At 39.4% G+C, this 22,373-nt stretch overlaps 1 protein-coding gene across 2 annotated transcripts; it reads left to right on the top strand.

The window, feature by feature from the left end:
• The first annotated feature begins 2,264 nt into the window (after positions 1–2,264).
• Positions 2,265–16,605, top strand: LOC149082153 (prenylated Rab acceptor protein 1). Of its 2 annotated transcripts, none has more exons than XM_089235669.1 (6): positions 2,265–2,337; positions 8,056–8,171; positions 10,246–10,476; positions 12,355–12,452; positions 14,105–14,206; positions 16,285–16,605. In XM_089235669.1, the coding sequence occupies exons 3-6, from the start codon at positions 10,259–10,261 to the stop codon at positions 16,386–16,388; spliced, it is 522 nt and encodes a 173-aa protein (XP_089091795.1). In that variant the 5' UTR covers positions 2,265–2,337; positions 8,056–8,171; positions 10,246–10,258; the 3' UTR covers positions 16,389–16,605. The 2 variants fall into 2 exon arrangements, with proteins under 2 accessions (XP_089091795.1, XP_089091794.1); XM_089235668.1 differs by having other exon boundaries at positions 2,294–2,382; positions 7,997–8,171.
• Positions 16,606–22,373: the final 5,768 nt, after the last annotated feature.

Raw genomic sequence — 22,373 nt, forward strand, 5'->3', positions numbered from 1 at the left:
GTTCTTTCAGAAAACATCGCCACCCTATGTTACATATCCTTCTACCCCTGCGTCACCCTGCTCTTCTCCTGATGTTCAATAAACGAGATATACAAAAAAAAAAAATCTATGGTTTCGGTTATTCGCGGTCACCTCCGGAACGTAACCCCCGCGAATACGGGGGCCCGACTGTATATAAAGCCCAGGTCGATATACTCACCTAAAATACCAAAGGATGTTTAGAGGTGTCGCGAGTTTGATACCCACTTTCCTGACACACAGGACCGCAACTAGAGGGGAGCAGGCGGATCTCGTGCCCAGGGCGCTGTAGGGGGGGGGGCGCAAATTTTATTCTCAAACCTCTCCTTCAACATTACAGGAGGAGGAGGCACCAAAATGCGCAGTTGCGCCGGATGACGAAGCATCTAATTGCGGCCCTGCTGACACATGACTGCAGAAAAAATTGCTACCGCGCAGGGAGTCCCCCATCGAGGGGTTAGCGCACCAACCTCTCCATGAGGTCGCTGTGGTGGTCATAGTGACGGACTCGCATCGCGGGGACCCGAAACCGACAATGGCCCCCGCTCTGTCCCCATAGGGGATATAAGCTGGTCACCCAGAGGGTTTGGGCCATGGTGGAAGAGCGATGCAATGTCCGGAGCACTAAGCACCAAAATACCATCAGCGGGTAAGAAGACAAAAGTTGAGGTTACATAGGTAGGTGCATACGCAAGTCGGAGGGGGCCCACAAATAACTATAGACACATATATATATAAGAGAGATATGTCAACATATATATATACAAACATATAAACACTCATATATATGATATATACAAGACAGGCGACACATTGTCCATTGACAGCAACGGGAACGAATCAAGGATCACCACAGTGGTGGTCGGCTGAAGTTGGTTTTCTGTGGTTCCCAACTTCAAGGCGCAAATGCGAGCCGATCTCCGCCGTTAAAAAGTCTCGCCACAGAGTCCTCAGCCAACAGTCTTACAAACAGTACAAATATTCAGTCATAACACTTCACTTCTGAGATATACATAGAATAGACAGGGCATTAACTTTGTGTGTAATTGGGTTTTGTAGGACAGGGTGTCCATATAAAAATTCAGATTTTTTTTATTTTATGGCAGACTATATTTCCACTCTCAAAACTGGTACAAGGTAGACTGACCATATTTCCTTGAGAAAAATACGGGAAATTCAGCTTCGGAATACGGGACATCGCCAATTATCACCACAAATGAAGACAAAAGGTAATCAAAGTCGCCAACTCATGCTTAAATAAGATAAGTCGCCAATCGCGTTAAACAAACGCCACTTCAAATTTCAGTGAATTAAAAAGAAAAGAAAAACAAATGTTTGAGATGAATATTTTTCTTCATAGTCGTAATTATCGTAATGCAATTTCTGAGTTAGAAAGATAATTTTAATCGTTGATTTGAAGAATAAATAGTGAAGTTGGCTTCGTTGAAAATACGTGAAGAACCGGGACATTTTTGCAAAACAGTCGGGACGGCCAAAAAACAGAAAAGGCCTGTCCTGTCCCGGGAAATACGGGACGTATGGTCACCCAAGTAGGCTGACCATATTTCCTAAAGAAAAATAAGGGACATTGGGATTCCAAATACGGGACATCGCCAATTATTGCCAAAAACGACGCCAAAACCAAACAAAGTTGCCAAATATTGTTGAAATTACGGATAAATCCCAATGGCGGGAAATGATACATTACTGCAAAATTGCAGTGGATTAAAATGTATTCCACGAAAAAAAAACCGTTCACCAAGGCAAATGTGGGAGATTAGCATTCTCATATATAGATGTAATTATCATAAAATAATTTATGAGTTAAAATTAATGTCAATCTTTGACTTCAATAAAGAATAAAAATTCAAGTAGGCTTCGTTTAAAATACGGGAACAACCGGGACTCTTTTGCCAAAAAGTCGGGAAAAACAAAATACCGAAAATTTGCCAAAAACAGAAAATACCAGGACTGTCCCGGGAAATACGGGACGTATGGTCACATTAGGCATGGGGGCAAAAATTTGATTCTGGTCTGGCAGGAGCAGGCTTTCTGCTGCGCGTCCAGCGTGAAAACTGTGATTGGTAAAAAAAACCTGAATTTCAGGTTTTTAACTAATCAGCGTTTTCACGCTGCACACAACGCAGAAATTCTACTCCTAGGAAAAGCCGGCTCAAATCTGCGGGACGTATGGTCGCATTCCAGTCAAGAATTTTTATCCATCCATTTTTATGACGTCACGTTATTCTATCCCTTAAAAGAAATGCCTCATCAGAAAATTTTCGATTACACGTCGTCGGTGTTTACATTTTTGCACAGGTGATGTGGTGGAAGAGATAGTGGATTTACGGATAGCTGGAGCTGGTTTGAAAATTAACTTTGCTTGGTTATTTTAGTGTTTAGGGTTATCTCTATATTGTATTTTGTGGTTTTGAAAAATATATATTTAAGTAATTTATTGATAATAGTAGCGTCAAGAGTATTTTTAGGCCTACTTCAATAAGTACATTTTTTGAGGCTTGGTAAGCCACATTGTTGGCTTTTGGTCCAGTTGACGTCCAATACTAATTTTCACCTTTTCCTCACGGTGACCTTAGTATGTTACACTGAAGGATAATTATCAAGAGTACTTAGTCATGACGAACAGTATGGAAACTAATGAAAATGGACAACAATACACGGATTCGGTTTTCAACAACGCCCCATTTTGGAGCTCTAATCTTTCTGGAGAGACCATACTTGAGCTGGCTTCCGATTTTGACAAAGATATCACAATCAAACTTCATGGCTCGACCCCTATACCTGATTCAAACCCGAAAAAGGTTCGAGACTTTATAGCTAATAAAATTTCGGATACCAATCGAATTAAAGAAGTAAGATTTTCTCGTGCTGGAGACCTTCTGATTTCAACATCGTCAACCGATATTGCGTTAGAGGCTCTGAAAATTACATCTTTTGGTGATATCCCAGTTGTGACTTGTGTGCTAACAGACTCGCTGTCCTCACGATACATCGTCAGAGGTATTCCTACATCAGTAGAGCTTTCTGAGGTGGCCCAGGAGCTGGAACATAATGATCTTACTCCACTTAATATCCGTAGAATTCTTCGTAATAAACAACCTACAACTTCAATTATAGTGACGTCATTGGGCTCTTCAATGCCTGCTGAACTTAAACTTTGGTACCAATTATTCAGACCTGATCTATTCATTGAACGTCCCCAACTTTGTCTACGTTGTTTTCAGTTTTCTCACAGAACAAAGTTCTGCCGGTTATCATCCCCCCTTTGTCTTTATTGTGGTGAAAATCACCTTGCCAAGGACTGTAAAGGTGTGAAAAGATGTAAAAATTGTAACTCTGAAAATCATCTACCCACTGATAAGCTTTGTCCTAAGTATCAAAACGAAGTGAGAGTATTGAATTACAAGTTAACTAAAAATGTCCCGATCCATGTTGCTAGACAGGCATGCAGAACATCCAGCAGTTCATATGCAGGAGTAACAGCTTCATCAATTTCTTCGGATAGTTTTCAGTCTTTTAAATTGGACATAATGAATGCAGTTTCTTCCGAACTAAAAAAATTCAGGGAGGCACTTGTTGAAGAAACAAAGCAGTCTATTGTGGAAGCAATCACACAAGCAATAAAAGAGGTTATTCCCGACATGTTGAAGTCCCTGATGGAGGGTGTTCAACCTAATTTGATGGATCCGAGAAATGTTCGAAAGAGGCCTAGCTCACCGGAGAACTTAATATCTGATGCAATTCAGTTTAACCCTGTTCGAGGAGGTAAATCTAAATTACCTCGTGAACTGGGATCTCCATCGCAGAGCAGTGGAAAGTGAATGAAATCATGGTTTTGTTTGTTTTTTTTCCCCCCCTTTTTTTGCCAACTACTTTTCTTTTGAAGAGCTTAATCAGCTCCTTTTTTTTTGATTTTCATGTCAAGTCGACGTCATATAAGGTTATCTTAATGTTTTTATGTTTTGTGGAAATGAAGTTAATTTCCCAGTAGTAAGCATGGTGCAGTAATTTTTTTTTTAACACTTAGTTTTTTATGCCTAATTTTAGAAATTTCAATATCCTTCAATGGAATGTCAATAGCATCTCTTCAAAAATTACAATTCTTAAGCAGTTTATAGATAAATTTGATATTCTGGTTTTCCAGGAAACATGGCTCTCTCCGTCCAAAAAATTCTTTCTTCCTGGTTTCCATATTTATCGTCTTGACAGGAATTACTCCTTAGGTGGTGGTATCATTACAGCCATTCGCTCTTCAATATCCTCTAAATTGGTGTGGTCCTTCTGTGATCCCTCAATGGAAATTCTTATCACGCAAGTTTTTATCAACAATAAATCCTTTTTCCTAATCAACATATATAGACCTCCTTCTCCCTTTTCATCAGGTCCTTTAGACCAGGCTATTTCACATGTTTCTGGTGATTTTTTATTACTTGCTGATATGAACTGTCATAATAAAGCATGGGGTAGTAATCACGACTCTAGTGCGGGCAATCAATTATACAACTGGATCCTCCAAAATAACATTTGCCTTTCTCCTCCCAAATGCCCAACCTTTTATAGAGGTTCTACAGCATCTTATATTGACTTGTGTTTCAGCTCTCCCAACTTAAATCGTCATTTGATCTGGTCTACAACTGCTTCTCTTTACAATAGTGATCATATTCCAATTCGGATTTCTTTACCCTCATACCGTCTTGCTGCCATCAATATAAAACATTCCATTCACTGGCCTACTGTTGTCGCTCATCTAAAAGAGATCAACATGGAATCAATTTATAATAATCTTTATGACCTGATCAAACAAGCAGTTCATTCATCCTATAGGAAAAAACAAAAAACATTCTCTTACAAATTAAGACTTGATCAGGATGGACGTCAATTACTTAAGAGAAAGAAATGTCTGTTCCGTACTTATCGTAGAATTCCTTCCATTCAAAACTTAATCAATTACAAACAGCATGCTGCCATTTTCAGGCGTCATCTTAGAATCCTTCGGTTCAAAAATTTTGTTTCAGAGATAATGCCACTTTCTTCCCCTTCACAAATTTATTCAGTTCTTCGTAAACATAAATATGTGGCTTCTAAGTCATGGGATAATTCCAACCATATTTTTTCTACTGCTCAGAATAATGTGGTAACTCCTTCAGACCAAATAGCTCTTCTAAAATCTCATCATTTTCCAACATTCAATGATGTTCCTTGTTCCTTGTTTATTGGCCCACCTCGATCATTTTGTGACACCACTAATAGTTCCTTCACTGAAGGTGAACTCATGAAAGCTATCAAGTCTGGCAGATCAAATACACCAGGTCCAGATGGCATTCCTCTTAAAACTTTCAATCATCTCCCCAAAAAGGGACTGGAACTTTTATTACCCTTTAATAATTTATGGCAAACTTCAACTTGTCCTCACTCATTCAAAGAGGGCAGAATCATTTTTATACACAAATCTGGTAAATCACCATCTGAGCCGAAATCCTTTCGTCCTTTGACACTTATTAATACAATTAACAAAATCTTTGAAAGAATAATTCTTTTCAGACTAAATTGGATCTCATTGAAATTCAATATTTTTCCTCCATGTTTTTATGGGTTCAGAATTAAAACAGGGTCAGAAGCTTGTCTCAGAGACATTGTATTTAACATTCATAAGTCTTTTCAAAGGAAGGAAACCAGTTATTTGTTGGCATTGGATATTCGTTCTGCATACGATTCTGTAAAGCACAATTTGTTAATTCACAAACTGGCCAGGATGGGTTTCCAAGGTCTCATACTTGATTGGCTCTATGAATACTTGACTCATAGATCTCATTACATTGATTGGAGAGGAGATAAATCCCAAATATTTTCTCCGTCCTGTGGTCTATTACAGGGCTCCTCATTATCTCCCATCCTTTTTGCTCTTTTTACACTTGACATAGTCACATATATTCCAAATCATACAAGTATTTTTATTTTTGCTGATGATATTTTCCTTTATACGAGTTCAGATGATGGTACTACAGCAGAATTAAATATGAAAGAATCCATTTCGCAAACTCTTTGTTGGGCCAGAAATAGCTCTTTAGATATCTCAGTAACGAAATCCAAATTCTCCATCTTCTCGAGAAAACGAAATGTTCACTTTCCTTCTTTTGTCATTGACAATATTCCCATTCCTTATGACCCTTTTATTAAAATTTTAGGTATTTACTTCGAGCGCACTTTACGTTGGAAAAAACACATTCATCATCTTCATTCTAAGGGTACCTATAGTCTAAACATTTGCAAATCCATTAATCATGCCTCGAGGAATATTCCATGTAGTTTTATCAAACCGGTGTTCAGAAACATTATTACAGGTATTCTTGGGTATGGATCAGTCATTTGGCTCAATGCAGCTGAGTCTTCTCTTCTTAAACTTAACACAATTTATAATTCAGTCATGCGCTCAATTCTCTGCCTGCCAAGGTCCACTAGAATCAACAAAATGAAAATGATTCTTGATTTTCCTAAATTTCAGGATCTCTTACTCTTAAGGATCACCAATTTTTGCATTAACTCAACTGCTTCTCCTACTCAGGGTCCATCCAACCTTTTGAATACTGGTTTTAACAAACTTGCTCCTCCTTTGTCAAACAAAATGGACCAATTTTTGGCACACTGTCAGTTCTTTCCACTGCCTGTTATTCAACCAGTATTTCCAAATGAGCCTTGGCGGCCTGACAATATCTCTATTATCACAGATTCAATTTTATTTCAACAATTCCCCAAAATTCCAGGTGTTCAACATCTCTTTCAAAGTTTTCTGGATTCTATTGATCCAAATACAATAATACTAGCAACAGATGCTTCAAAGAAACAATATGTTTCTTGTGGTGCTTACTATCCTGCACAAAATACTATTAGAACTTGGTTTGCTCATCCTGACTCTTCAATTTTCTCAGGGGAAGCCTTGGCCATTTCAATGTGTTTAAAAACATTTCTTCCTAATAACAAACAATGTATGATGATCTTTTCGGATAGCAAATCAGTTTTGTTGGCATTGAAATCATTCTCTTTCCGTTCTCACACTGTCATTCATCTTCTTCATTCACATTTAAACTGGGCCAGTTCTTTCTCAGAACATATTTCACTTATCTGGGTTCCTAGTCATTCAGGCATCATTTTAAATGAAATAATAGATAGAAGTGTTCGTCTTATGGCTTCTTCTGTACAGGCTCCTTCTCCTACGCACATATACCCTGAGGACCTTCGTGCAATTTTTCACCAGAAATTTAAAAACTCAAATTCAGTCTCTCAGAGAAGTTTACTTCCAGAATTTTCTGGCTTCTATAAGTCCTGTGAAAAGTATTCCCATCTCTTTTCTTCTCGGAAGTTGGAAATTTTGTTTTTCAAACTCATTGTTAATAGGGCTCCTCTTAACACTTATTTACATTTTATACACGAACTGGATAGTCCAAACTGTTCACACTGTGGTGAGTTGGAAACTTCTGAGCATTTTCTTTTTCACTGTTCTAAGTTCTCTCATATTCGGAATCAGACACTTAATATTTGCCATCCTCAAATAAACAATTGGAATAAATTTCTTTCTACTTCTCCTAAAGTTGCGATTCAGAGGTTAGAAGAATTCCTTACTCTATGTAATCGCTGGTAATTTTGTTTTTTCGGTTTTTTGGGTTCCATTTTTTCTCTACACACACTCATCAAGGGACTACATATCATTAGCATTTTGTTTGTAACCAAGATCGTCCCCTTGGTTTGAAGAAATCATACTCTCCTTCCCGCTCATCACCATTTTCGGGAATTTTTTTTTTTTTTTTTTTTTTTTTTTTTTTTTTTTTTTTTTTTTTTTTTTTGTCAAATTTTTGTGTTTCCTTGATGGTTGTATTACTTTGTATTTTTCATATGCCTTACCTGTGGTTTTTTTTTTTTTTTTTTCTTTTCTTTTCTCCCTCTCTCCCCCCTTTCACTTCAGGGATTAGCCTTGGCAGCATAGAGCCCTGAATAATAAGACCAAGACCAAGACCAAGACAGGTGATGTGAAATTTGTTCGTCGTCGTCAATTTCGTTCCGGTGATTGGACTCGTTTTTCTTGTCAAGAGCGGCGCGGCTGAAAGTTCGTTAAACCTCACTCGCTACGATTCTTGCAGGTACGAGAATAATTCCTCCAATGTATTATTTATGTCCATAGTTAGTTACTTTTAAGCCGGGTTTTCCTAGGAGCAGGTTTCCTGTGCCGCGTGCAACGTGATTCGCCCAGCGCGACACGCCGTCCACTCACCAGTAAGAAAATCAGTATGACTGTTTTCCTACAGAGCGTAACGCGGCTCACGACAGCGCTCTACGTCGGGCGTGATTGACCGACTGCTCCTGGAGGAGTCAAATGCGTCGTGCGCCGATATTCTCTTCACTCTTGTGTCAGACGACAGAGTAGCTGATGCCAAATCCATGTACTAAAATATAGCCGCATTTACATCTGATGCGCCATGCTAGGAAAATACAAATGCGTAGCGTGATTATGTAACACGTTTCTGCCGGCGCGAAATGGTCTAATTCGGTTCACGCGGCGCGAAAAACCTATTCCTAGGAAAACCCGGCTTTACTTATATCCACACAGGCGCGGATCCAGGACTATGTGACGGGAGGGACGATAGGGTGCAAGTCAGTGCCATAGGTGGAGATAGACTTGGAAGTCTGGGGGGCAAGGTCATTATTGCTGGGGGGGGCACGATGATGATGTCAATTCACATATACATATATACATTAGATCAGTCCACTCCACCTTTGGTGCTGAGGGGCAATGCGCCCCCCCCCCCCGTATATCCGCCCATGGTCAGTGCCATCTTAACGCATGGGCCCACCCAGTCACGGCCTCAGGGGAAACGGGGGTTGAAATTTTCTAGAATTTACAAGGTAGGGCCTCGGAAAAACCACTTGGCCCAGGGGCCCCATGATGCTCTTAAGACGGCCCTGGTGCAAGTTTGTTTGATCGTCCTTTATTTTACGGGACAGGCAAATTTTCCCATTCTGTTTGGCTCTTGGGAGTGGCGGTCGTGGAACAGCTGTTCCTCTTCAACTGCGAATGAGCTGAGGCAGATATGTTCACTGTGAATGGAGTGGAGGCAGGCAGCTGTGGATAGGCAGATATCTTCAGCTGCGAATGAGCCTAGGTATATCTTCATCTGCAAATGAGCCTAGGTATATCTTCAACTGTAAATGAGCTGAGGCATATATGTTCAGCTGCAAATGAACTGAGCAGGGTTTAAGCTACGGTCACATTTTTCGTAAAATGCGAAAGAAAATCTTAGAATGCGAAAAAAGTAGTAGCCACTTTCGCAAAAATGTGTACAGGAGGTACACAAAGAGCAGACATCCAACCATCAATCATTACATTAGGGGTCATTCAAGTACAGTCGAATCCTGTTATAACGACCGCCAAGAGACCGGAGGAATCGCTTCGTTAAAACGAAATTTTGTTATAAAGGAATTTTAGGTTACCTAGCATTGCCCCTATGTAAAATTATTTGGGGGATTAGAAAAGTGTTCGTTAAAATGAGATTTTTGTTATAACGGTATTTGTTAAAACTTTATTCGACTGTATTACGTCAGCATCGAGGGGGAGGGGTTTCAAGGTTGCTTACGTCATCAACCACCCTTTTTGAAGATATGAAATATTCTAAACTTCGGACGAAATTTTGTTGACAAGGGGTGGAGGGGGTCAGTGTTTTGCTGACAAGGGGGGGGGGGTCAAAAATGGCTAAAAATCTGCTGACGTAATACTTGAATGGCCCCTTAGCATTGTAGCATTTGGCTAAAGCTTTTCCTCCCATTTTCGCTTTTTTTGGCTTTTTTTTTAGCTTAAACCCTGGAACTGAGACATATATGTTCAGCTGCAAATGGAGTTTAGGCAAGCATCTTCACCTGCAAATGAGCCTAGGCAGATATCTTCAGCTGCAAATAGATATCGGTCCTGTGTGTATCCATCCTTTTTGTGTAGATGCATTAGATTATCCCGTATTTTGTAACTGACAAAATTTCCCCACAATTATTAGACTCTTGATAGGGACGATCGTCCACCTCTGGATCCGTGCTTGTATCCACACAACCCATATCCCTGTATCTTATTTATCCCGTATTTGTTTCCATCGATATGTGCAAAATATAATTTATTTTAAATATATATGGTCATAAGATGCATTAATTATCTGTGTGTGTTTATCCCAGACAACTGTGCCAAATGACCACTGTGGCCCTTCCAGTCGTCTCGCCACAAGTTGCCTCAGAATGGGTCAGGCAAAGGAAAGACAATATAAGACCGTGGCATATCTTCTTTGATGTGAAGCGTTTCCGCATCCCTCAGTCTTTTCCTCGCTGCACCGCACGTGTTGTGCGCAACATTGAGCATTTCCAGAGCAACTACATCATTGTGTTTGTCATCCTCTTCCTGTATTGCATGTAAGTGACAACAGCATCCCGTTGTTTTACATATGCTATAAAAATATAAGGGTGGATTCAGAATGGACTAAGGTGGTCTGTGGGGGCCCTGGGCGCAGAAGAATATGGTGGGTCCTTTAAATTAGAGAAAAAGGGTGAAGTGGGGGTTTTGCAGAGGTTTTCAGAAGTCTGGGCCCAGGGCATGCACTTACAGTTAAATCCGCCTCTAAGTGGATCAAATGTGAATGGAACGGGAGCCACAAAATGAAATGAACAGCTGTAGTAGCCTATAATAAATATGCATAAATGAACAAACAAAAAATAAGCTCCACATTCCTAACATGCTCAATTGATTCAAATGCTGTGTTCTATACAAAAGGCTATTAGCAACCTGTGGGGGGGGGGGGGGGGGTTGGCGTCATAATCATCTTGAGAGACTATATCCAATAGTGGAAAAAGGAAAAGGTGACCTAAAATCAGAAGGAAATACTCATAGGTGGAGACAGACTTAGAAATCTGGGGGGCACGAAGATGATCGACTCTACCTTTGACGCTCTGGAAATCCCGTGAAAATAATAGTACTAGCTACCAGAAGTAGAAAAAAACGCCAACCAGAAAAAAAAGTGCCAACAGGCTAGAAAGGAAATCATCGAAAAAAGTTGCTAAAAAAATAGATTATATACTATTGCTGTTTTCATTTACAGATCAATCAATGTAGTGAGCTACAGTGCAGTCCCACATCACTTAAGGGCCCGCGGCACAGTTCCATATCACTCAAGCAGCCTGCGATACATTTACAGAGCACCTAAGTCATCTGTTTCAGAGCATTTAAGCAGCCCTTGGTGCTATTCCAAATCACTTGTGCTGCCTGCGGCACATTTGCAGATCACTGAAGTGCCCTGCGACACTTTTCAAACCAATGGAGCATTTCGCACTCTCCTAAAGATTGAGCACCCTTGGTAGGATATACCTCTCTAAAAATATGGAAATAGGGGATCCACATACAAGGCATTAGAAATTATTGCCAAAAACACTGTCAAAGATATGCCAAGTTGTTAATTACAACCCAAAAAAACTATCAGAGGCAAGTAAAGTTGCTAATTATAGCCAATCTAACTGTTCAGAGTTTTCAAAGTTGCCAACTATTGCTAAAATTGCTGTGAAAATGTCTAATGCTGAGTAATTGAGGGCTGCCGCAATGTTTTGAAATGCAATTCACTCAAAAAGTATTTGTTTCACTAATACGTGACACGAATAACACAATGAATATGTACATGAATTTATACAACTATGATTATGTGGTAGCCATAATTATCTTAATATCTATAAGACATTAAAATAATCTCAATTCTTGATTTCAGTAAAGAATTCAAATTGAAGTAAGCCCCTCATTTGAAAAAAACGGGACATTTTATAAAAATCCAAAATTATGGTGATGTCCTGTGAAATACAGGTCTTATGATCACCTTTATATGCATATGTTTCTGGCTCGCGAGTGGAAAACACTTTTGCACCTTAAAAAGGAAAACTGTGAGGAAACTAACTTCAGTCAACACCCACGCCAATGCTTGGATCGAACCTCAGACAGTGTGTGACATACTGCTTAGGAAGAAAATCTTTTACAGTTTCATTTTTATGTATGGAAAATCCCTTTTTTTTCCTAAACCTTTTTATATGGCAGCTATGCTTATCTGTAAAAGAAATAGGGGGGGGGGGAAATGAAATGAAAAAAATTACACGAAATTACATAAATTTGATGAAAAAATTACTCGTCACTCACCTAGATTCAAATTCTGTTGTGTTTTATTGACGATTCTCCCAATATATATATATATATATATATATATATATATACAGTATATTAATTTCCAATTACTCATTGATAATTTGATATTTCAGTTTGACATCACCATTATTGCTGGTCGCTATTGGGGTCTATATTGGAGCTCTGTATATCATCAAAGTGAAAAATGCATCAAAAGATATGATTATATTTGGTAATTATGAGTATATTGATGGTAATATTAATCATTGCTGGTGGGCGTTTGAAATTGTTATAAAAAGGGAATTGCTCAGGATTTTTATGTACAGGTTCGCTATTTTTATCGCCGCTGTGGTGGTCGAGTGGTTATAGTGACGGACTCGCGATGGAAGATCCGGGTTCGAACCCCACAGTGGTGGTCAGCTGAAGTTGGTTTTCTGTGGTTCCCAACTTCAAGGCGCAAATGCGAGCTGATCTCCCCGTGAAAAAGTCTCGCCACAGAGAGCAACAGTCCTACAACGACAAATCATTCAATCATAACACTTCACTCATAGTTAGAAAAACTGGTGGCAGATGGCAGCACTACACATAACAAGCATTACAGAGAAACAAAAAAACTTCACGTCAGGTTTCACTATACGTACACGCACATTCCCGCATGTGCCGATTCGTTGGGGTTCCGCGGGGGTGTGGGGGGTGTGGGCGGGGTGCATGTGTGGTGTAGCAGTAGTAGGTAAGGGCTCGGGGTCCATGATGTTCTTAAGTCAGCCACCTCGTTGGGCAATTTGCCTGTTGTGGCGTTGTATTTGTATTTGTTCTCAATTTCTGTTTTCCTACATTATATAGACACACAAAGAATAGAAATATTCCGGTTCATGTGATGCACAAATGTGGGCCGATCTCCCATTAAAGAAATTCTTTCCAGAGAGCGGGCAGATTTTCAACATGGTTACTCGCATAACATGAAGATTCAAGCATTTACCATTTTCATTTCAAAACATGGAAGACAGGTGGCAGCACCATCATAACATGAAACTAGCCTAACGCTGATAACATAAATATGTTAGGGCCATGCATGTACACACACACAAGTTCGTTCGTGTAACCGATTTGTTTGAATTTCTGCAAAGGAATGTGTATGAGGTGCATGTACGGTTAAGTAGTAGTAGATGATGATTGTCACAAAGAGAGAGCTAATTTTGAAGATACAAAACATTCATTTATACAGTCAGCCTCATTTGTAATGAACACAGATACAGTGAAACCTGTCTTTAATGAAATTGTAAGGGACCAAGATTTTTTCCGTTTAATGCAGGTTTCCGTTTAATAACGTTTCAATTGGTGCAATATGCCCCAATGCAGAATATGTTGCCGAAACTATCTGAAAGAATTTTAAGACAAGTGTAGAAAATACTATTATGGGAATTTCTCCTGCAGAACATTCCCAGTGAGCTGAGGGCTCATTGCAGAACAGTGAAAAACATTCTGCTTTTGGGGTGATGTGCAAACGATCTACTATGTAATTGAAATAAAATAAAAATAAATTAATTGAAAATAAAGTAAATAATTAAAAAAAATATATATAAATATGTTTATTATTTTTTTCATAATTACTAATTATTTATCACTTGATATGATACATCATTTATTAAAAATACATATATATTTTTACTTTAACATTACGGTGTATACAGTACATTACCATATTTTTCTGTGTATAATCCTCATCGAAAATTTGAAAAAAGAAAAACCATGCATAATCCAGCAGCGTATTATCCACAGGATTTAGAAAATAATAACAAACTGATATACGATTGAAATCAGGTATTGTAATTAACAGATTTAAAAAAAAATCTGATTTTCATAGAACTTTTTTATGTATTGTAGGTACAAAGCTAAGCGTAGCCCACCAGTATGCACTGGTTTCCATGATATCATTTCCCTTATTTTACATCGCTGGAGCTGGTCAAGTTGTTTTCTGGATTTTAGGTAACATATTCTTTCTGAGTCTTTATCATTATTTCATGGGATTTCCTTCTTATCATATTGCGTATAGATTCTTTTTTGAAGAAAAGATGAATATATATAAAAATGTTTACCTCTTTCTTTTTTTATTGCATTGAAACTTCGGATGGAGTTACATGTACCAAAATTACATCAAACTGAGCGTGATACTGAGACAATATAAAAAAAACAGTCGACTCTCGAAAATCTGATGTGATTGGGATATCATATTACTAAAAACTGAGTTTATGCAACTCCCACTAGAAAGCACATAAGATTTAGAAGTTTCACTTTTAAAAAACTGTGATTGACTGTGTCATCGGCAGAATCTACCACTTAAGCATCAATACATCTTTTGTACTTCATTAGTGTTGTGAGGCTGTATCAAAAACATGTGTTACAGTCGGATCCCAATTTAACAAATACCGTTACAAATACCTGGAATTCCTTTATAATAAAGTAATTTCTTGGTCTCTTGGAGTTTGTTATGATGGGATTTGACTGTATAAATAAAATAAACATTACCCATTGAAAAAACTTCTGACATGCATGTTGTGAACAGCTTTAATTCAATTATTTGCATCAAACATATTAAACCCTATATTTGGCAGTGTTGCTTTGAAGCAACACACACACAACATGAGTTTCTTATATTTTTCAAGTGAAGGCATTCTTATTTTGAGCTCGTTTTGGCACTGATGATTCAAAACAACTCCTAAACATTTGATTTTAACTTATGAGCTGTTCGTGAAGTTTCTATAATTACCAGCAGTACATACATACTATACAAATTCTCTAGCACATTCAAAAAAGACTGCTTCCATCTGAGTGGAAAGCATTGTTTCAACTATATCTTGTACAGACAGAGGGAGAAAAAAAAGCAAAAACAAAACACAGAGGGAGACAGAGGGGTTTCGTTAATGACGTCACAATCGTCTGGTCAAATATGACACCACAAAATATATGAGAAAAACATCTTCCCACGCACATACACTCATACACTGATTCGTGACACAAATCATATAGATCAAATGTGTTCCCTGAATTGCAACATTACATATTTTTTTTTAAATACTGACAATTTTTTTTTTTTTATCATGTAACAACATTCAGGGTACCTCATTTGCTTAAAATAAACCCACAAAATTTTTCTCCTCTTGATATTTGAATGCTTGCCAATTGGAGGATTAAAAGTACTATTAGTTAAACTCATCAATCAAATCATTTTAAACCATTATAAAACACCCTTTGGCCTTGATAAAGAAATTCAATTTAAACAAAACATCCTGTCCCACAAATTGAAAACAAAACCCCACAAGATGGCCTAGTCAAAAGTCACTCTAAACACAAAAACACAGCACCATCCTGGGTAACCATCTAACAACTCTGCTTCACCAACAATCTGCCCTTCGGAGCATCTCATGGCAGGTAAAACTCGTATATTACATTATTTTGTTACTCTTGAACTTTTCAAAAAGAATTTAGGTTGGTCAGAAGGAAAGAACCAAACCTCCTTACCTCAAACATTCCTGTCAATAACTAAGTGTGTGATACACCTAGATTTTGAACACTGTTTTACATTTCATATTTTAACAGACCTGTCATTTCAACTTTTTCCAGGGTGGCGGGAAGGGCAAAGAACATACTCATTATATGTATCACCTTGTTTGTTCATTTCTATTGTATTTTTTAAAGCTGGGGCGCCCTCTGACCCCCTTCCTAAATTACAGGCCTGAATGTTAATTGGTCAAAAAGTGGTCATGAGATACATATGGAATTTTGTCCTAACGTGGGAACCAGACATAAGTGAGCATGTTTAAAATTTGACGGCAGTCGCTAGGAGATAAGTTTTTTAGATAAAGTGAAGGTTAAATTAGTGATTGAAAACTATCTTGAAATGTTGAGAGCATGCATTATCTCAAAAATTAGAGTCAATTCGGCAAAACCAACATCACTTTTAAAATAAACAATCCCAATATACTCTAATTGATATCTATCAGACATAAGGGAAATTATTGTTTTTTCACTGTGAGGAAACAATCAATTATTAATTTCATTTCCAGGTGCTTCCTTTTTCTCCATAATGCTTCATGCCACTTTGTATGCCATCGAAGATGCCCCAGAGGAAGAGTGTGAACCTTTTGAAGTACAGATGCAACCTGTGTAACTAGTAGCCTTGTATTGACTGTATTTATTTATTAACTTCCATCCCGAAATGGAAATCCTTGAGATGATAGCATTTCAAAAAATATGTAGTTTCAGATATTTAGTCGTCTGAAAACCTTTTTTGGATATATAAAAGTATTTATTTTAGTTTTCCTTTTATGTTTGAGTTTTTAGTTTTCACAATGTACATTATTGAACGAATAAATATTCTGGATTTACATTTTGAGGCTTTCTTGTAAGATTTGTATTTGTCTGAAAAATTATTATTACAAACTGTGAGAAAAAATTATTTGCCTTGGTTCACAAAATACTGTATTTTCAATGCATTATTTGCATAGGTGTAAACTTGTATCCGGCCCATGGGCCCAAGCCCCACCCCTCTAATATTTGCTACCATCTTCATAATAACTATAGAACTACAGTAGACTTCCGCTGATCCAGCACATATCAGACCAATGTGTGCCGGATTACCGAAATCGAAGGATTAGTGGAAGTTAATTGAAAAATCTCATTTGAATAATATAAACTTATGTCACTGCATGTCTGTGCGCAAATTTCCCTCTCCACCTAAACATGCAGGATTGCTGTACGGGTCAGATTAGCGCACAGCTGGATTATCAAGAATCTACTGTATTGAATTTGAGCACTTTCGATATTCCCAATAACTTTATGCCTATGATAATTTGTGTGAATTTTATTGTATTTAATAGATACAAAGAGCTAGTCTTAGGCTGGTACAAATGGTTAAATATTAATTGCCATAAAACTAGATTTCAATACATTGATTATGTAGCAAAGCCAGAGCTTAAAATTATACAGATCTGTAGGACATACAGGTCATATGAAATATACAGGTCATATATACAGGTCATATATACAGGTCATATGAAATATACAGGTCATATATACAGGTCATATGAAAGATATTTTACATCTTGTTAACAAATATACATATGGACACAAACCCAAGACCCTCCTGGTCCTTTACTGAAGCCTTGGCTTTTGATAGGACTCCAGATATATATATTAGCTGGCTGCTTACATTGACTTTTAAGAAAAATTATAGATTAGAAATTAAAAATATATATATATTCGATCACTAGGCCCTCAAGCTGTAGTCCTGTCAGCCTCTCCTATACACGTAGGAGTGGTATAATCTCAAAAGCACCATGAGCGCTAGGTCTCTCTCTCTCCGCCCTTTTCCCTACCATACGTGCCAGTCACTCCGATTCGATTCAGAATCAAGTGTTTTGACTGACTCAAAAACCAAAACTTTTAGCTCCCTGCCCCTTTCTCAATTAGCTTACAGTTGATGTATGAGGCAAAAAAAAAAAAATATATATATATATAGGCTAATAAATCTTAAGCTTCTAGGCTGGACTGCTGTGATCCCTTGAGAAGGCGGGGTGCGTGCATGCATGTAGCTACTGTAAAGACTGGGGGGGGGGGGTTTGCACCGCACCGCAAAATGTTCATATTCAGCCTTTTGCATACACAAAGTAGTAAGGAAGTGTCTGCCACATTTTACTGGTGAACCGTTGATCCTGGAGGCATACTTCCAATTAATAGAATTATCCACGTCACGTGGAGCTTTCAGATACGTCATTGGTATTGCAAGGTGTTGGAAAATTATTGAAATAAAAAGTTAACTTTTCATTTGGTCGGCTATACTGAAAAACCCAATTAGAGAAAGTTGTTGCCCTGTCTCTCCTGAGGACAACAAAAAACAAAATTCCATGTTTCCAAGTGCTACGTTCGCCGAGACATTTGAACTGAAAATTAGAGAAAGAACCGCAAATAAACTAACGGACAATCTCATTCGCTATACCTCTTTCCCTTCGTTTTCAGTGATTTTTGAATTCAAATATCTCAGCGAATATTGGAAACGTCTTTAAAATCAATGCTGGGTGTGGGGAAGCAATCGCGCCCGAATGAGCGACAGTTTCTCTCTTTCGAACTAATTTCATATGTGCCAAAGAAAGAGTACCACTCTGACATTCGCGGCAACCGGACGTCGCGAAGTGAACCCACGATTTTCGACTTTTTAATTGGATTCCACACGTGTTCATATCTCCAGGGCCGCGCTTAGGAGGAATTTCCCTGCCCTGTGCAAAAAAAAAGAAAAAAATTGCGGCCCCTTTAAAAAAAATATATAATTACTCCCCGATTTACGAAGTTCCTGAGTTGTGAACCGAAATATATATTTTGGCAGTCTTGGTTTTACAGTATGCAACGAAAATTGTACAGGCAGTGTGATGGAGATCAAAATAAGGATGTTGAAGGGAAAACAATGTTGACAAAGAAGTCTTTTTTTTTTAATTATATTCACATTTCCATTGTGTACTGGAAACAGGGCCGCAACTGGGGGGTGGAAGTAGGTGGATCTGGTGTCCCGGATACCAGATCAGAAAGACGGCAAATTTCACCTTTTAACCTCTTCAATATTAGAGAGGAGAGCCAAAATGCGTGCTTTCCCCCAGCTGGCCAAACATCTAGTTACGGCCCTCATTGGAAATATTGGGAGGGTTCAAAAATATTGGTGAGGGAAGGGGCTATATAAAACGCCCTATGTTTCCATTGATATTAGGGGGGGGGGGGGTTGATCCCAATACAAGTTTACGCATGTGCTCTTCGGAATTCCTCCACTAATTGTAATGGCTATCAGCGCCTTTATGTTATTGGGGTTGAAACTGGAAGCTGCTTCTTTTCCCACCAAATGTAAGTGTTTCAGGGGAAAAAAAATTAAATTTTTCATAAATATTTCCCATTCCGGAAGAAAAGGGTTCCTTTCATCAGGGAAAATTGCGGCCCGGTGCGACCGCACCTTTCGCACCTGCCTAAGTCCGGGCCTACATATCTCGGACACTGTCCGATCCAAGTGAATCAAGTGTTGTCTTAAAGAGGCGTGTATGTGTTACAACTCATTTAGGGTTTCAAGTTTGTATCTTAGAAACTCGGAAGATAACGAGGCTATAAATTTGAAAAAGTTTGAAAATTTCCCGATTTCTCCTTAAACTGCCGCTATATAGGGGCGACGACAAAGTACAATCGGAATTTAAAAAATCGTGCACGAATGCATAAAGCACAAAATTCCAAACAGTGACATCGAAAACGCCGGGCACGAACCCAAAACCAACGCACATCTGTCGCGAATATACAGAATGGTGTCTTTGTCCGTTGTCTGTACGAATTACTGGTGAACAGTTGATCCCTTCCAATTAGAAAACGTATATAAATAACGTATAGACCTCCGATACGCCATTCATAATGCAAGTTGTTGTTTTGTTATCAAAATGAAATAATTTTTTTTTTATTTGGTCACACACCCTGTTCTCTGAAAAACTCAGAGCGAGAAAGTTGTTGCCCTGTCTCTTTTGAGGCCAACGAAAATATACAATACTCTCTCTCTCGCTAATCCGGCGCATATCAAAGTGTGCCAGATTACTCGAGGTTAATGAAATAAAGTACACTTATAATTCAAAGGTGCTCAACCTTTATGAGTGCGGCTTCATTGGTTTGCAAACGAGTCGCGGGCCACTTAAGTGATATGTGAATGTGCCGAGGGTCCCTTAAGTGATCTGGAACTGTGCCACGGGTCACTCAAGTGATACGTGAATGTGCCGAGGGTCACTCAAGTGATACGTGAATGTGCCGAGGGTCACTCAAGTGATACGTGAATGTGCCGAGGGTCACTCAAGTGATACGTGAATGTGTCGAGGGTCCTTTAAGTGATCTGGAAATGTTACGCGGGCCACTTAAGTGAAGTAGGAAATGCACTCACTTAAATTATCTGAAAAATGCAGGACCGTAGCTAGCCATTCCTGTGCAAGAATTTGAATTTAGGTCCATTCTGGGCCTCCCCTCCAAGTTGGCCTAGTAACGAACGGCCCTGTGTGAATGTGTCATTTGGTTCACTTTTACAAAATTAGGTTTGAGATCGCGGGCCACATCAGATTACTCAGATTTGACCCGCGGGCCATGGGTACAGCATGTATGATTAAAATAATGTAAACTGCACACATACTTTTGATGGGACATATTTTACTCTTCTATGCACGAAAGAAAACCCACCTAAAATAAGGGCTAGGTTACTGGACTGGCCAGATTATCGAGCGTCTACTGGATAGTTTTCCAACCTTTTTTGTCCCATCGCCTTCTTCTTCAGAAATTTTTTTCTCCCATCGCCCCCCCCCCTCAACGCAATCTATCCCATAGGATCCTATGTTATACCCGTAGCTTCTACCCCCGGAACATTCCAACGCCCACGTTGAGAACCGCTGGTCTACTGTATGCCTCTACGATCAACGGTTCGCGAGTTATTCCAGGATAGAGGGACTTTCCCTATGAACCCTGTACAGTATGAAAGCCTATATTTTGTTGGTGACGAGCAGCCAGTCAAGGCAATGAGCTCAAAGTTCCTGTTGGGAAATGATTTTGGCGTGTTGCGGTTATTATACGCGATTACAAAATGATGAATACACGCATCGATCGGGGCAGGTGGGCAGCCCCCGGACCTTGATTTGTTTTTTTGCACCTTTCCGTCATCCCCGGGACGGTAAAAAAATGTGACCACACACTCCACTCTCTCTCCCCTTCTCTTTGTTTTCAACCTCCACCCACGCTTGTCGTGAATTGTTCGCATTCACGTTTTTACATGAACACCATTACAACACACTTAATATCGTGCCATATTCTCTTGGCTATTGAGCGTCAATTTGGCGGTATTCTGAAACCGCGTGTGTAAGTGATCTAGAAATGTCATGCGGGACACTCACGTGATCTGGGAATGCGCCGCGGACCCACTTAATTGAAGTGAAAATGCGCCACACGTCACTCCAGTGGTCTGTAAATACGCTGTGGGCGACTTGAGTGATCTTGAAATGTCCCATGAAACACTTAACTGAAATAAGTATGTCCCGGAACCACTTCTGTGATCTGGAGCAGAGTCCCAGGTCGCTTGAGTGATCTGTAAATGTGCTGCGGGTCACAGAAGCGATTTGGGAATGTTGCACGGGCCACTTATAAGTGAAGTAGGAAATGCACCACGCGTCACTTAAATTATCTGTAAATGCAGGGCCGTGTCCTATGCAAGAATTTGAATTTTGGCCCATTCTGCCCCAACCCCCTTCCAAGTGGGTCCTGTGCGGGTGCACCTGTTGCACCTGCCTAGTTACGGCCCTGTGTAAATGTGTCATTTAGTTCATTTTTTACAAAATTAGAATTGGGGTCGCGGGCTACATCAGATGACTCAGATATGGCCCGCGGCTCATGGGTTGAGCATGTATGCTGTAGGTACACCAAAATAATTCCGACATGACTCACCTTTTGCGGTTCAAACGGTGGTAGTAAATTTTCTCAATGGTGATAGACTGGGGTTGCGGATGGTTTGAGAGAAATAAAGGGTTGGGGGGGGGGGTGATGAGAGCAATCGTCCCGGTCAGCAATTTTGAGGCGGCAAATTTTATTAGAAATAAAAAATTCGTTATGAATTCCATCACCTTTTGCAGTAGGGGGGGGGGGGCGGGAAAATCACATTTTACCCCCTCCCCCTTCCCTGAAAAAAATCCGGAAATTTCGCCCCTGGTACAATTTCGCTTCTGACATTGTGCCTGCCCTGACCGTATGAGTTACTGAGTGATTGGATGATTTATCGTATCAGCGACCATATAAGTGGGTGAGCGAGCATATGAGCGAGAGTGACCAAGTGAGTGACCATGTGGGTAAGTGTGAGTGACTGTATGAGTGATTGAGTGACCAAGGGAGTGACTATAAGAGCGACCACGCTCACTTGGTCTTTCGTGCGGTAATCACTGACGCGGTCAACTCACCCACTTCGTCGCTCACACGGACAGGGCGGGCGAAATAGCCCGGAGCCCAAATGTCATGGACAGAACGTCGGGGGGCGAAATTTTCGTAGACCAAAAAACCCCCTTACCTCCTTCGTAGAGCGGGTCACGCTGCCGACGAGGACATTGGATTTTATTTG

The sequence above is a fragment of the Pholcus phalangioides genome, unplaced genomic scaffold, assembly GCF_987345545.1.
Source record: "Pholcus phalangioides strain wild (caught in Gottingen) unplaced genomic scaffold, Ppha-v1.0 ptg000009l_1, whole genome shotgun sequence".
In the NCBI taxonomy this organism is placed as follows: Eukaryota; Metazoa; Arthropoda; class Arachnida; order Araneae; family Pholcidae; genus Pholcus; species Pholcus phalangioides.

Excerpts from the sequence above, each read along its gene's own strand:
- LOC149082153 (XM_089235669.1), top strand. The coding sequence starts at position 10,259 with ATGACCACTGTGGCCCTTCCAGTCGTCTCGCCACAAGTTGCCTCAGAA. Across the intron at positions 10,477-12,354 it reads ATCCTCTTCCTGTATTGCAT|TTTGACATCACCATTATTGC; the intron begins GTAAGTGACAAC and ends TTGATATTTCAG. Across the intron at positions 14,207-16,284 it reads AGTTGTTTTCTGGATTTTAG|GTGCTTCCTTTTTCTCCATA; the intron begins GTAACATATTCT and ends TTTCATTTCCAG.